The sequence below is a fragment of the Hemicordylus capensis genome, chromosome 6 (assembly GCF_027244095.1).
Source record: "Hemicordylus capensis ecotype Gifberg chromosome 6, rHemCap1.1.pri, whole genome shotgun sequence".
NCBI lineage: Eukaryota > Metazoa > Chordata > Lepidosauria > Squamata > Cordylidae > Hemicordylus > Hemicordylus capensis.
The window spans coordinates 159,559,563-159,574,555 of record NC_069662.1 but is presented as its reverse complement, the minus strand read 5'-3'; the positions used below and the strand labels follow the sequence as shown (position 1 = coordinate 159,574,555).

Sequence of the window (14,993 nt, the reverse complement as noted above, 5' to 3'; positions counted from 1 at the left end):
TGGCATCACCATGCTATACATTTTTCTGCCCCTACTTCCACATTATCAGCCAGTGGAAGTCTATGGGAGTGCGTGGTCTACAGGTCTGACCAAGAATACTGGTTTCTCTTCTGCCATACCTACACCCTATGCAACCAAAACCACAGAACTAAGTGGGGAAACACAACCAGAACTTCTGTACAGCCATGGATGGTTCAACCATAATACTGGTAGGGCAAATCACTTTATTTCTGTATCCCTTTATCTGAGCCCTCTATGACTGACAAATGTTGGGGGAAGAAGGCGAGATCATAAAAGTTCCAGGCTGTTGGACTCCATTATTAGAGCACATGGGCTGATCCATCAAGCAAGAAATTCTGCAGTTTCCCCTTTCCTTCCTTTGCCAAACTGTAGAGAAGGCAGGTTAAGTGGAATGCTCCAATGGGCATAGGCAGGGGCCGTTGGAAAGGCTGATCCTGAGAATCCAAACCACCACACTGGAGTTCAACAACGAACATCTTCTGTTCCCGTCACCAAGCTACCCCACCAGTGAGTTGCAATTTGCTTGGCATAATTCCTTTTGTTGCCATCACTGCTGCTTGCTGCTATAGAACATGTTAACATTCTCAGAAGGCAGTGCATAGTCCCCAAGAGCTTAATAAGCAGTGATAAACCCTTGAAATCTCCGCACTTGCCGCTAATCCCACTTAAGAAAGCTTCCACGGTGGCAAAATGGCACTCATTTACTAACACAGCAGAACATGGTAGGCATCCCAACAGCAAAGCAGGTGTATGCACAGCTGACACAGAAAGCCCTAAAGCAAGTGTCACTGGAGGATGTTGGAGTATAACTCCCATCATCCCCAGCCACAATGGCATTTGACAGATTAAAGTTGTAGTCCAAAAATACCTGGAGACCCAAGAACCCTTGCCCCCCACCCCACCCCACCCAGCACAATACCTCCAGTTACTCTTGCTGGCGTCTATCATGTTTCTTTTTAGATTGCAAGCCCTTTGGGGACAGCAATCCAGCTTATTTATTTATTATTTATCTATGTAAACCACTTTGGAAACTTGGGTTGAAAAGCGGTATATAAATATTTGCTGCTGTTTTGTAGCTTTAGGTGGTGGCTTTCTGATTGTGTTCCTGGGAATCCTGGGGTTCCTAAGAGCTTATTCAGACGTTCTCAGTGAAAAGACCAGTAGTGACTGACTTCCCTGAAATATAGGTTGCTCTGTACTACCAATTTTCCCTATAATGCACAGCCACAGGAATGTTAGGTCTGTATTCTACAGGGCACTCTCAGTCTTTGCAACAGTCCTTTCCAGCGCCTTTTCCACAGCCCTAGCAGTGAACTGCACATTAGGGGTGTGCACGGAACCGCGGAACTGCGGTTCAGCACTGGGGTGGGGGGTTTACCCGTTTGGCAGAAGGCTTATTGAAGTCTTCTCTGATTTTCAATCTGCCAACACTGGCCACCAAACAGGAGAAGGGGCGGCAGGGAGGTATCCTGCCGCCCCAATTATTAACAGAACTACAGGCTCCGGAGGGGGAAAGCGGTGGGAGGGGTAAGTAAACCCTCCCCCCGCTTTTAAAGGAACCCCCCACCCTGAATCACCTGAACCCCGAACCGCCCATGTCCGGACCGGTCCGGGGGCCTGTAGAATGGCCACTGGAACGGTCCGGGCTCATCACTACTGCACATAGTAGAAAATGCCCCAGAATCCTTTGCAACATGAACCAATCCCTCTTCCCTGAAAGCCTGTGGAATTTCATGGCAGAGCATCTGCTTCGCATGCACAGGAACATAGGAAGCTGCCATATACTGAGTCAGACCATTGGTCTATCTAACTCAGCATTGTCTTCACAGATTGGTAGCGGCTTCTCCAAGGTTGCAGGCAGGAGTCTCTCTCAGCCCTATCTTGGAGAAGCCAGAGAGGGAACTTGGAACCTAGATGCTCTTCCCAGAGTGGCTCCATCCCCTGAGGGGAATATCTTGCAGAAAGGTTTGATCCCTGGCAGCATCTCCAATAAGGGCTGGGAAAGACTCCTACCTGAAACTTTGGAGAGCCCCCGCCAATCAGAGTAGGCAATACTGAGTTAGATGAACCAATGTTCTGACTCAGAATAAGGCAGCTTCCACTGTTCCTATGAATTCTGGGCACTCTTAAACAAGGATGGGGGTGGAAGAAGCTGGTAGAGCATCTGCTTTGCATGCAGACGGTCTTCGGTTCAATCCCTGGCATCTCCAGGTAGGGCTCGGAAAGACTCCTGTCTGAAACTCTGGAGAGCCGCTGCCCATCAGAGTCGACAATAGTGAGCTAGATTGACCAATGAACTGACTGAGTTTAAGGCAGCTTCCTATGTTCCCGTGATACTTGCAGAACAGATTCACGGTATGATTCAAATGTTAGAAATCTCTTCCTGTGTACAAAGTTCAGTTATGAACTGTTCTATTTTTAAAGCAAAAAGCAACTAAAATGAAAAACCAGAGCCAACCGAGAAAACTGCCCAAAGCCACCTCACCTGAGCCACGCCAGCCGCCGGAGTAGCAACTAATTTGGGTCCTGGTGCTAATTTCACAACATCATTCAAGGACGCATTTGTCTCTGCCACAAGTCCTGCAATGAGGATCACAGACCTAATCAATGAGCAGAAACAAGATGAAGGATGTGCCTGGACTCCTTGGCAAATTAATACATTGCATTGATCTTCCTTGGTCAGGTCAGCATTCAGAAGTGAAGGATAAAGGGTAAAGATCTTACATTCCAATGCACTTGGGCCTGGGCAGGCGAGGGCTCGGAGATTGAGTTTACGTCAATCATTCAATTTGTCCTGTGGAGGGCAAAGCTAGCCACAGAGTTGCAAGTTCAACAGTATCAGTAATCATTGAGGAACACCAATAAGGCAGAAAAATAGATGAGAAAAATATGGAGAAGTAATGAATCTCTGGACAAAGGATGGGCAACCCACTCACCCTCAAAAATGGGTTCAACTAGAAAGTGCAGAGTCTGGGGGCCTGAAGGGTGGGGAAGAGACAGAAAAATGCCTCAGTATTACCAGTGAGACCACACATATACTTACTAGCCTGTCTGCCCACACAGATCTATCCCAAAGGGGTTGCCCAGCAGTTCTCAACCTTGGGTTCCCAGATGTGGTTGGACTACAACTCTCATCATCCCCAGCCATAAAGCCGTTGTGGGAGTTGTAGACCAACAAAATCTGAGGACCCAAGGTTGAGATCTCCTGGGGTAGCCACATGAATCTGTTGCAGCAAACAAACAAAAAAGGATGACTGTGGAACCGTATAGGGGATGGGGCTATGGGAATATGTAATATGAACATTTGCATGCAGAAGGTCCCAGGTTCAATCCCTGGCAGCATCTCCAGGTAGGGCTGGGAAAGACTCCTGACTGAAACCTTGGACAGCGCTGCCAGACAGTGTAGACAGTACTGAGCTAGATAGACCAATGCTCTGACTCGGGATAATGCAACTTCCAATGTTCCTAACCTTGAAGAACAGTGGGTCTATTGTGGCGGAGGTTTCTGAGGACTCTGATAAAGTGGGCTTTAGTTTAGGAAAGGACATGTCACAGCAAATCTGTCCGTCCTTAAAGTGCCATAAGACTCTTTACTTGTGTTTATTCATATCCATGTTGGTCATTTGCAACCAGAAATTGCGGGGGGGGGGAACGCTTCTGTAAAGCTTTATTATTATTTCTTTATACAGCACCATCAATGTTCATGGTGGTTTACAAAGAATGAGAGGATAGGTCCCTGCACCAAGGGTCCTACCCAGCTTTGGGAGCTGTGTGTGCTCCCAATTTTCAGTTGTGTGCAAGTAGACAACTACGTAGGAGGAAGGGGGAGAGATTGTGTGTGAGAGGGGAGCGGGGTGGGATGGGATGGTGCCCTTCTCCCCAGATCTCATATCCAACATTTTACCAAGGTAGGAGGAAAAGCTGTCCCATCCAGCTCTTCTCACACACATGATCACTCCTTGTCCTCCTTCCTAGTTGTTTCTTCTCCCACCTTCAATAAGCTAAAAGAGACTGACTTAGGGGGAGAGGAACTGGCAAGGCAAGTAAGAAGATGCAGGTGGGGAGATGGCCCCACTTCACGTCCAGCCCAGTCTATTTTTGAGTAGGGCTAGTTTCGCACTCCTCCTTTTCACAGCCTCCCCTTCTCATATCTCCCCAACACAGTCAGGGATGGCATATTCTGCTGTGTGTGTTTCTGCTGCTTAGAGGGCACTTTGGTTGACTTACCATGAATTGCTCGGTAGGCAGATCCTAAACAGGCTGAATTAGCAGTGTCAATAGTGTAAACTGGAGCACTGAACACATCCGACAGGACCTGAGAAGTGTAAAAAACATCTGTTACAACCAGGCTATGGGGCGGGGGGAGGCGAGGAAGTAAGCAATTTTGTGTCCACTGCAGCAGACACTTGCTGCAAAGAAAAGGCCTCATGACAGTCATCAGGTTTGGAAAAGTGGCCAATGAGGTCCCTGGATAACAACTCTGAAATGTCACGAGGCACCACTGTTCTCTCTAAGGCATGTGCATGCGCATACACGTGTATTGATGCTTTGATGCCTGCTCAGTTAGTTTTAGATCCCACTCAGGTTGAATCAGGAAGGCCCCATTCCGAAAGCACATGATGCACACTGTCTTGATACTGCCGCCCAGAACAAAACCCATTCTGTGCACAGAATTAGAGGGAACACCGCATAGTACCACAAGTTTCTGTGGCTTGTGAGAAAGCTGCCAAAATGATGAAGGGTAACAGATGGGAAAGCTATTATTTCTCCTGAAAATGATGTGGTTTTGAGGTTTTGATTAAAAGGCAGGTCTGGCCAATCACAGAATTAATCGAAGGGAGCAGACTCGTATTGATTATAAAGCACATCTATCAGGCATACATAGAGTTCACAAGCAGTCTCTCATTCAGGCACTGACCAGACCTGCAACTGCTTAGCTTCAGCAAGGTTGCGGCATCACATGCCGTCAAGCCATGCCTTGGGAAGTCCAGAAACAGACACCAGCAACAGCCACTGGAGGGATGCTGTGCTGGGGCTGGATAGGGACAGTTGTTCTCCCCCTGCTAAATACAAGAGAATCGCCACTTAAAGCAGTGCACCCGGTTTTCTCAACCCACATCTGCCCCCACCTCCCTCCCTCTCTCTCTCACACACACACAGTATCCTGCTTCTTCATTCTCAATAGCCTCCTTCCAAAGCATTGAAATTCTAACATGCATGCTTGAATATGTAATATGAACATGTAACGCACCCTGAGTTGTCCCTCAGATTACTCTTCAAGCATCTTCCCAGGGAGTTCTCTAAGATCCTGAAGAGACTGACTCCGAGCTGACTACCTACAACCTATGCCCCCTACCTGCTCCTCACTGATACACAACTCCCACTCAAGGTCAGTTCCCTCCAGGACTTGCTCAGTGCCCCAGAGTCTCACAGCCTAGCTGAAACAGCATGCTTGAGAGATCACAAATTAGGAACATAGGAAGCTGCCTTGTAGAGTCAGGCCACTGGTCCATCTAGCTCAGTATTGTCTACGCTGACTGGCAGCAGCTCTCCAAAGTTGCAGGCAGGAGTCTCTCTCAGCCCTAACTTGGAGGTGCTACCAGGAGGGGGCCTTGGGGCCTTCTGCATGCAAGCAGATGCTCTACCACTGAGCTACGAGCCCCATCCCCTAAGGGAAATATCTTACAGCAGACAGCGGTCACATGTAGTCACCCATACAAATGCAAACCACAGCAAACCCTGCTTAGCAAAGGGGACAATGCATGCTCCCTACTGCAAGACTGGCTCTCCACTCCAGAAAATTCAGTAGGCTGAACTTACCTGTAAGACTTCTTTATTGTAGGAAGCCCCACCGGTAGCCAGGATTCTTGTTGTTGGCACTACAAAGCAAAAAAGAGGCAAGTGAAATTTACACAAGCACACCGCCACATTTGTGCTCTGCCTGGTTCTGCTAGATTGTTGCTTATATTAGACAAACAGTATTAATGGTCTGAGAACGCTGATTCACACAATCCTTTGCTTGCACAGACTTGTCAGTTGACATATGTATGCGATGAAACAAGGCGCCTGCTTCCCTGTTCTGCACACAACTTGTGAAATTTACATTTGGCACATCATGCATTGCATGCATGTGTGGAAGTGTGCTTAATTGCCTGATCTTGCTTAAAGCCATTTTTAGCTAGATGGATACACCACGTATACGGAACAAGGAAACCTGTAAATGTTTCACATTGTAAGGAAGTTGCTCAGCTTACAAGCTGATAGTCAATCCGGTTAAAGGATAGTTAACAAAGTTGCTTGTGGAACCACGAGTTGAATACAACCTATGAGACAATGTGATGTACCAATAACTATAAAGACAGCTGCAGTGCCAGCCCTAAGTTAGAGAACAGAAACCAATGCTTTGCTTTCTGTATCTCTCCGAGCTCGCACAATAAAGCACAAGGTATCTACCAGCTGGGAGTCTGCATATGCTTTAAAGGGTCTACAAGACCCCCCTTAGAGGGAACCCCTCAACAGATGAGCTGGGCACATGGTGAAGCTTGTAGACCATTGCATCACCACGAACGGCAGTCAGTCCACATTTCTGGAGGAATGAAGGGCTATGCGAATTGGCCCTAAATCTATGGTTATATCACTCACCTCATATCCTGAGCCTCTTCTCACAAGCAGTGGGAAAGGCTCCAGAGCAGGCTGCAGGGAAGGTGGGTTAAACCTACCTTCCCCGCAGATGATCCATCTGGTGTTGCTGGGCACGCTCCCTGCGCACCCAGATGATTCCCCACACACCTAGGCAGCAGGGAGGTCAGTGGCTGGGATGTGTTGTCCCAGCCCCCAGAAGTACCATGATGCACCGCGTGAGTGCACAGTGCATCATGGGGACCCCTCTCTGGCTCCCCGCAGTCTGGCAGCCAAGGCTGCAATCAGCTGTGGCTGCCAGACGATCTAAAAAACGGGGTTAAGGGAGCGCTTGCTCCCATAAGCTCGTTTTGATGTGCGGCTACTTAGGCGAGTTCGCCGCCATAGTGCCTCTGGGATCGGCCCAATCCCAGCAGTTAACACACACATACAAAACCGGGCTAGGCTCCCTTAGCATGGTTTTTATACACACGTGAATAGCCTCCCTAAATACATATAAAGTTGGCTCTTCATGGCATTTTTCCTGCGTTCCTAGTTATATAATTTGACATGTAAGTGCAAGAAGCAAAGCAAAAAAAGTGATGCAAAGGTTTTGCACCAAAATCTCTTTCCCATCCCTCATTCGTATTTTGTTTCTGCTTGAACTAGAGGGGTCAGCCCCAAGACTCTTATGTTCTTATGTGTGGCTTGCAGAAGTTAGGCATACCGATCTAGTACAGTACACCCAACAACCATAATAATACTCCAGTTAGATTGTGTGCAATACAGTTACTGATTAGAACAGATATATAGGTGGCAGTACAACCAACCAGGGACAGCCATTTTGTTTTGTCCTTCAGATCTTTAAAGATGGGACTATATGGTTTGGACAAATTCATGGAGGACAAGTCTATCAATGGCTGCTAGTCCTGAAGGCACTGGCTACTTCCAGGTTCAGAGGTAGGATGCCTCTGAATACCAGTTGCAGGGGAGCAAAGGTAGGAGAAGGGACATGCCTTCATCTCTAGCTTGTGGGCTTCCTGAGGGCATCTGGTGGGCTGCTGTGGGAGGCAGGATGCTGAACTAGACGGGCCTTGGGTCTGATCCAGCAAGTCTCTTTTTATGTTATCATGACACTGGCACTCTCTATGTGAGGCTTGCAGGAGTCTGGCATATTAATATAGGACACCTAAGAACCAAAATAATAGTCCAGCTGGATTCTGCACAATACGTTTAATGGATTAGAACAAATATGTGGGTACAATACAACCAATTAAGGCCTCCTATCTCATTTTGTCCTTCATATCTGTGAAGGTGAGCCCATATAGTTAGGAGGACTGTCTGAATGCAGTCATAATAAGACAGGTAACCGACTGCACACTGCCCAACATGCTTTGCCTGGGTGCAAACTTTCACAATGCAGCCAAAAGCTCTGCAGAGAGGAGACTTCATTCCACTGATAAATTTAATCAGATCTTCCTCTTTGGAGGATATTCAGCGATGCACAAATTGGGTTTTAAAAGCCATTAAGATCTCTGTCAATGTCAGTAAACAAATAAAACACACAGTCGAGTGATTCCTTGGAGAAAACAAGTTTCAATTATACCTGCGCAGAGTGACAGAGCCCTGCCAATATTTTCAGAAACATGTCACAGAAACCAGTGAAAAATAACCGCTAAAACCACTAGGCTTAGAAAACGAGGCAAAACCAAAGAAAACGAAAAAGAAGTAGTAGTGAAAACAGCAGCAGTGGCAACTACTCTAAAATCCTTATGGTTTGTTCCAGAAGATGCCTTGCTCCTTTTCCTAAAAACCAAAAAGTGACATTAAAGATTTGCAGTTCTGAGCCTGGCTGTTCTTACACACTAGGCTGGTTCTAATGACCGAGAGTTGTGTAGGAGCCAGGAGGAGCAAAAATTAAGATAGGAGGACAGAGAAGTGACTGTGCTAGCTGCAATTGGGTAGGACAGCAGCATTGGAACATAGAAAGCTGGCATATACAGAGTCAGACCCTTGGTCCATCTAGCTCAGTATGGTCTACACAGACTGGCAGTAGCTTCTCCAGGGTTGCCAGCAGGAGTCTCTCTCAGTTCTGTCTGGAGATGCCAGAGCGGGAACTTGGAACCTTCTGCATGCAAGCAGGCAAGTGCTCTTCCCAGAGCATCTTGCAGTGTTCACATGCAGTCTCTCATTCAGACGCAAACCAGGGCAGACCCTGCTAGGCAAAGGGGACAATCCATGCCCACTACCACAAGAGCAGCTCTCCTCCCCAGTGTATTCCCAGCACTGTATCAAAGATGGAGGAAAAGCATCTCCCACACCATCCTACCCAGTTTGCGACTGGTACACAATGACTCATCCCTCCTCCTACCTCAATTTTTGCCGACACACGTCTGTTTCTCGGGAGCACCCACAGGGCTTGGAGCCTGGCTGGGGGCTCCTCCTACCCAGCTGTTGGTTATGAGAGCAAGCCTAATGACCCAGGAACTCTAGAAAAATCAAGTCAAGAATGAAACTCTTGAATGAAACTCATGGCGGTCAGTAGGGACTTGGTTCCAGCTCTCCAGGACAGGCAGGGTTCCAGGACACAGGCAGATTCAGAGATCCAAGCAAACAGAAACCTGCACAGAGACATAAAGGACTGTCCCATCCCTCAGCCAAGAGCCCACAAGATCTGGAAAGTGGCAGGTGAGACAAGGTGGTTTGCAGCATCACGGACAGCTGCAATGAACAAGTTGGCCGAGCATCAATCAGAGGTAGACGAAGTGCTTAAATAGCTCAGTCTTCCTGGGCTCTGCTTCCCTGCCTGGAGAGTGGAAGTGTCCAAGGTGGAGCCTTATACCTGGAATCTGGTGCTCCTCTTCCTCTCTACCTGATCCTACCTAGCTTGTTGCCAGTGCTGGTGTGCAGGTAGCAGGGAGTGCAATGGTATGGGAGGGTTGTAAGGGAGCCACTTGGAAGACTCAAATTCTGAGGGTGTTTGGTAGGGCTTCACCTCTGGGGCTCTCTCAGGCTCTGGCCTGGTGTTAGGGCCAAGGACTGGATCCAGTGCTGGTCCTGCTTCCTCAAGGTCAGACTCAAGAGTCACACCTCGAGGTGGAGGTCGCTCGTGACACTTAAACCAGGAGTCCCACTCCACTGAGGCAATGAGCTTCTGTTGCAAAGTCTGCCTGGATTTCATAGGCTAGTGAAATGTCACTGGTGACCAGTCAGGCTGTAACTGTTTGCCAAATAAGAGGTGAGGCTGAGACAGAAGAACAAACATGAGTGAGAAAGGTCCAGCATCCTGTGTCCTGTTTTAAGACTGAAGCAAGAGACTACAAAGAAAATGGGGCCAGGACATTTGCTGTTCCTGTCCTCCTAACTTGCCAGGGAATCATGGAGCCAAATGGGGTGGATGAGAAAATAAGACTAGCTTCAGGAGACCCAGGACTTGATGGGAGGGTCACCATCTTAGCACTTCACTTATAGCACTGAAAAGTTTGCAGCCACCCTGTACATTTAGTATTAAAATCTCAATCTTCCTTTTGAAACAAAGAGCTGATGGGGTCATTTATCTGGCCACATTAAGTCTGTATGCTTCAGCAAAGGAACAGGCTAATAGGCTGAAGGAATCCTTTACAGAATCACTCTACGTCTCTATAAAACTGCTTATGGAGACTGGTATCTGATGTGTACCTTAACAGGCAAGCACAAGGTGGTACCAATTCATCCACTGGACGGGGCTCTCACAAACAGGAGGATGGTGTTGCCTAGCAACAAGAAGATACTTAAGGCATGAAATTTAGCTTACAGAAATCTAACAGCTTGAAGAGAAACAAAGCCACAATCTTTTATCATCTTATCTAAGGGTGTGTGTGTGTGTGTGTGTGTGTAGCCAATATGATTAGTGTGTTTTCAGAAAGCATAATTAATTGCCAAAACAATACAAAAATGCTGACAAGTAAGCTGTACTATGCACTTCATTAAGTTAAAGCTCATGATCATGACGACTACCGATTTCGGTAGTGGACAGTATAGAAATATGTTAAATAAAATGAAATGAAATAAATGAACAAAGGATTGTGAAGAAATTAACCTAAGAACAGCCCTCTGAGCCAGTAGCACATATAGTTGTATTATAGCGTTACTATATGTTTAGCTGCAACAGTAAACTGTGAAGCAGGAGGTGACTAGTTCAGATCTTGCCTCTTCAATAAACTTACTAGGTTCTTATACAAGCCATCCTCTGTCAGCCTCAGCTCCCCATCTGCAAGACAGGGGAAATACTCCCAAGGGTTGCTGCCCACTTGATGAGGTCATCTGAGGGGGCTCTGCTCCAGGTGCCAACAATGAGGGAGCCTCGGTTGTCGTGCACACAGGACTGGGCCTTCTCTGTTGCTGCCCCCAGACTCTGGAATGCTCTCCCGGTGGCTATTCGCTCCTCAGTCTCCATCGCAGCTTCTAAAAAGCATGTTAAATCATGGCTTTTTACCAGGGCTTTATTGTGATTGTCTCTGCTGCTGCTCTTTGTACTTTGTATGGCTTTTATGCTTGTGTTTTAAATTTTTAAATCAGATTTGTTTTGTATGTTTAGCTTAATATTTTAATTGTGTCTTTTTTACAATCTGGTTTTTAAATTTTGCTGTAAACCACCTTGGGATTGTTTTAATGAAAGGCAGTATATAAATTTAACAATAAATAAATACTCCTGGTCAGGTGCGGCCTGTGAACACGCCTCCGGGGAGGTGGGCGGCAGGCGGCATCTTTAAGTGTAAACGGAGCCAGTGCTCCATGCTGCCGCAGGGAATCGCCTCCACCACTCACCTGGCTCCCACGGAGGCGAGCCCCCACCAGCAGCCAGGTGAGTGGCGGAGGAAATTCCCTGCCGCAGAGGCTGCTGGGCGGCATGGAGCACCGGCTCCGTTTACACTTAAAGATGCCACCCGCTGCCCTCAGGAGGCGCATTCATGGGCCGCGCCTGCTCCTGATCTACCTTACATGGCTGAGATAGTATATGTAAAGTTCTGTGAACACACAAATCAATATTTAGTTCATCCAGTTTTAACTATAATTTTAATCTGCTTTTAATTGGCTTTTGATTTTAACTGTTATATATTTTTTATTTTAGTGTAAACCTCCCTAGGCCACTTTTGGAAGGGCAATATGTAAATCAATCAATCAATCAATCAAATAAATAAATAAAGCTAATGCAGAGGTCTCAAACTGTGCCCTTCCTGCACACGTTGGCCTACAACTTCCATAATCCCTGGCTACTGGCCACTGTGCCTGGGATCATGAGAATTAGGTACATAGGAAGCTGCCTTGTACAGAGTCAGACCATTGGCCCATCTAGCTCACTATTTGAGCTAGATGAACTCAAAGCAGCTCCTCCTGTGTGGTTAAGTTGGATCAATTTCAGTTTTTGACTCCCGAGGATGTGGACAAGATCCTTGGGACACTGCGCCTCACCACCTGTTCTCTCGACCCTTGCTCAACATGGCTTATACGATCTAGCAGCGAGGTTACTGGAGAGGGCCTTGTTAAGATCATTAATGCTTCTCTGAGGGAGGACAGGGTGCCTCCTTGTCTCAAGGAGGCAATTATTACACCACGCTTGAAGAGGCCTGCATTGGATCCCTCAGAACTGGGCAATTATAGACCAGTCTCCAACCTCCCATGTTTGGGAAAGGTGATCAAGAGAGTCGTGGTGTCTCAGCTCTAGGCTGTCTTGGAGGAAGCAGATTATCTGGACCCATTTCAAACTGGCTTTTGGACAGGCTATGGGGTTGAGACAGCCTTGTTTGGCCTGTGGGATGATCTCCAATTAGGAATTGATGGAGGAGTGTGACTCTAATGATCCTATTGGGTCTCTTGGTGGCTTTCGATACCATCAACTATAGTATCCTTCTGGGGCACCTGGAAGGGTTGAGAATGGAGGCACGGCTTTGCTGTGGTTCTGCTCCTACCTTTCAGGAAGGTTCCGGATGGTGTCACTTGGAGACTGTTGCTCTTCAAAACAAGAGCTCCAGTATGCAGCCCCGCAAGGCTCCATACTGTCTCCAGTGCTTTTTAACATCTACATAAAACTCCTGGGAGAGATCAGCAGGGGATCTGGTGCAGGGTGTTATCAGTATGCTGATGACACTCAAATCTATTTCTCCATGTCAGCTTCATCAGGAAATGGCCTAACTTCCCTAAATGCCTGCCTGGAGGTGGTAATGGGCTGGATGAGGGAGAACAAACTGAGGCTGAATCCAGACAAGACAGAGGTACTCACTGTAGGAGGCCAGGAAGTTATTTTGATCTGACTGTTCTGGACAGGACTGCAGTCCCTTGGAAACAGCAGGTACGTAGTCTGGGAGTACTTCTGGACCCAAACCTCTCTCTGATTTCTCAGGTTGAGGCAGGGGCCAGGAGTGCTTTCTATCAGCTTTGGCTGATTCGCCAGCTACATCCATTTCTGGAGATAAATGACCTTAAGATAGGGCTGAGAGAGACTCCAGCCTGCAACCTTGCAGAAGCCACTGCCAGTCTGTGTAGACAATAGGTTTGTTTTGGGTTTTTTTTTTAACATTTCTATACTGCCCCATACAAAAAAGTTCCTGGGCAGTTCACAATATAAAAACTATTAAAACATTAACATAATTAAAACTATAAACTAAAAGCCTGAATAAACAGTTATGTTTTAGGTCATTCTTAAAAACATTCAGACAGTGCATATGCTGGTAACAGTGGTGCATATGCTGATAACATCCAGACTTGACTACTGCAATGTGCTCCTCGTTGGGCTGCCTTCTGTACAGAGTTTGGAAACTGCAAGCTAGTACAGAATGCAGCAGCCAGGTTGGTTTCTGGGGATAGGAAACTGCCATATACTGAGTCAGACCATTGGTCTATCTAGCTCAGTATTGTCTTCACAGACTGGCAGCAGTTTCTCCAAGGTTGCAGGCAGGAATCTCTCTCAGCCCTATCTTGGAGAAGCCAGGGAGCGAACTTGAAACCTTCTGCTCTTCCCAGAGCGGCTTCATCCCCTGAGGGAAATATCTTGCAGTGCTCACACATCATGTCTCCCATTCAGATGCAACCAGGGTGGACCCTGCTTAGCTATGGGGACAAGTCATGCTTGATGCCAGAAGAGATCATATTACACCCATTTGAAAAAAATTACACTGACTGACAATAGGTTTCCGGGTGAAATACAAAGTGCTGGTTATTACCTATAAAGCCCTAAATGGCTTGGGTCCAAGGTATTTAAGAGAATGCCTTCTTCTTCATCAACCCCACCGCCTGTTAAGATCATCTGGGGAGGTCCAGTTGCAGTTGCCACTGGCTCGATTGGTGGCGACTCAAAACCAGGCCTTTTCTAGAGTTGCCCTGGGACTCAGGAACGCGCTTCCTAACAAAATTAGAATCTCCCCTTCTCTGAATGTTTTTAAGAATAACCTAAAACATACCTGTTTATTCAGGCTTTTAGTTTATAAATTATGTTAATGTTTTAATGGTTTTTATATTGTGAACTGCCCAGGGACTTTTTTGTATGGAGCAGTATATAAATGTTTTAAAAAAAAACCCAAAACAAACCTATTGTCTACACAGACTGGCAGTGGCTTCTGCAAGGTTGCAGGCTGGAGTCTCTCTCAGCCCTCTCTTGAAGATGCCAAGGAGGGAACCTGGAACCTTCTGCATGCAAGCAGGCAGGTGCTCTTCCCAGAGCGGCCCCATCCCCTAAGGGAAATATCTTGCAGTGCTCACACATGTAGTCTCCCATTCGAATGTACTAAATTCAAATGTACAAAATAAATAAATGCAAACCAGGGCAAACCTACTTAGCAAAGAGGACAATTCATGCTTGCTCCAAGATCAGTTCTCCTCCTGTAGTCCAACAACACATGAAGGGCCACAGCTGGAACTGCAATTTGCGGTTCTGCATATTCGCAGGTGTCTAATAGTCACCCGTTTCCATTATTTGTGGATACTAATGGGATAAAACCCACATATCCGCAGTTCCTAGAGGGCCGGAAGCAACTGCGGAAGTCTCTTCAGGCTGCCATTTTGTCTTGAGGAGAGAGGAGGATACAGGAAGAGCCATTTGGTGGCTCATTTCCTGAAAAGGGGGACTTTTTCTCCTTTTGTGGAGAAAAACTTTTCTCCACAAAACCCCACAAACGTTTGTAGTTTGGGGGGCCATTTCTGTTGGAGATGAACTTCCAGTGCATTGACCTTTTGCACCAACTGACCACTAGGGGCATTGGGAGTAGAGACAGTGAGTCAGGGTCTCCCTATCTGTCCCTACTCTATGACCCCTGAACTGACTCTGCAGCACTTCCTGTGCTGAGTCACAATCCTTCCTTTCCTCCTAGAGAGCAGATGGA

At 47.0% G+C, this 14,993-nt stretch overlaps 1 protein-coding gene across 5 annotated transcripts in view; it reads right to left on the bottom strand.

The window, feature by feature from the left end:
• XYLB (xylulokinase) overlaps nucleotides 1-14,993 on the bottom strand; it is a 154,621-nt gene that overhangs the window by 21,891 nt on the left and 117,737 nt on the right. For 3 of the 5 annotated variants that reach the window (XM_053265461.1, XM_053265458.1, XM_053265462.1), the window contains exons 16-18: nucleotides 5,842-5,900; nucleotides 4,249-4,336; nucleotides 2,507-2,601 (exon numbers count right to left, since the gene is read on the bottom strand). In XM_053265461.1, coding sequence (XP_053121436.1) covers nucleotides 2,507-2,601; nucleotides 4,249-4,336; nucleotides 5,842-5,900 — 242 coding nt within the window. Of the gene's footprint in view, nucleotides 1-2,506; nucleotides 2,622-4,248; nucleotides 4,337-5,841; nucleotides 5,901-14,993 lie in introns of those variants that run through there. The other 2 variants (XM_053265460.1, XM_053265459.1) reach the window with 2 other exon arrangements.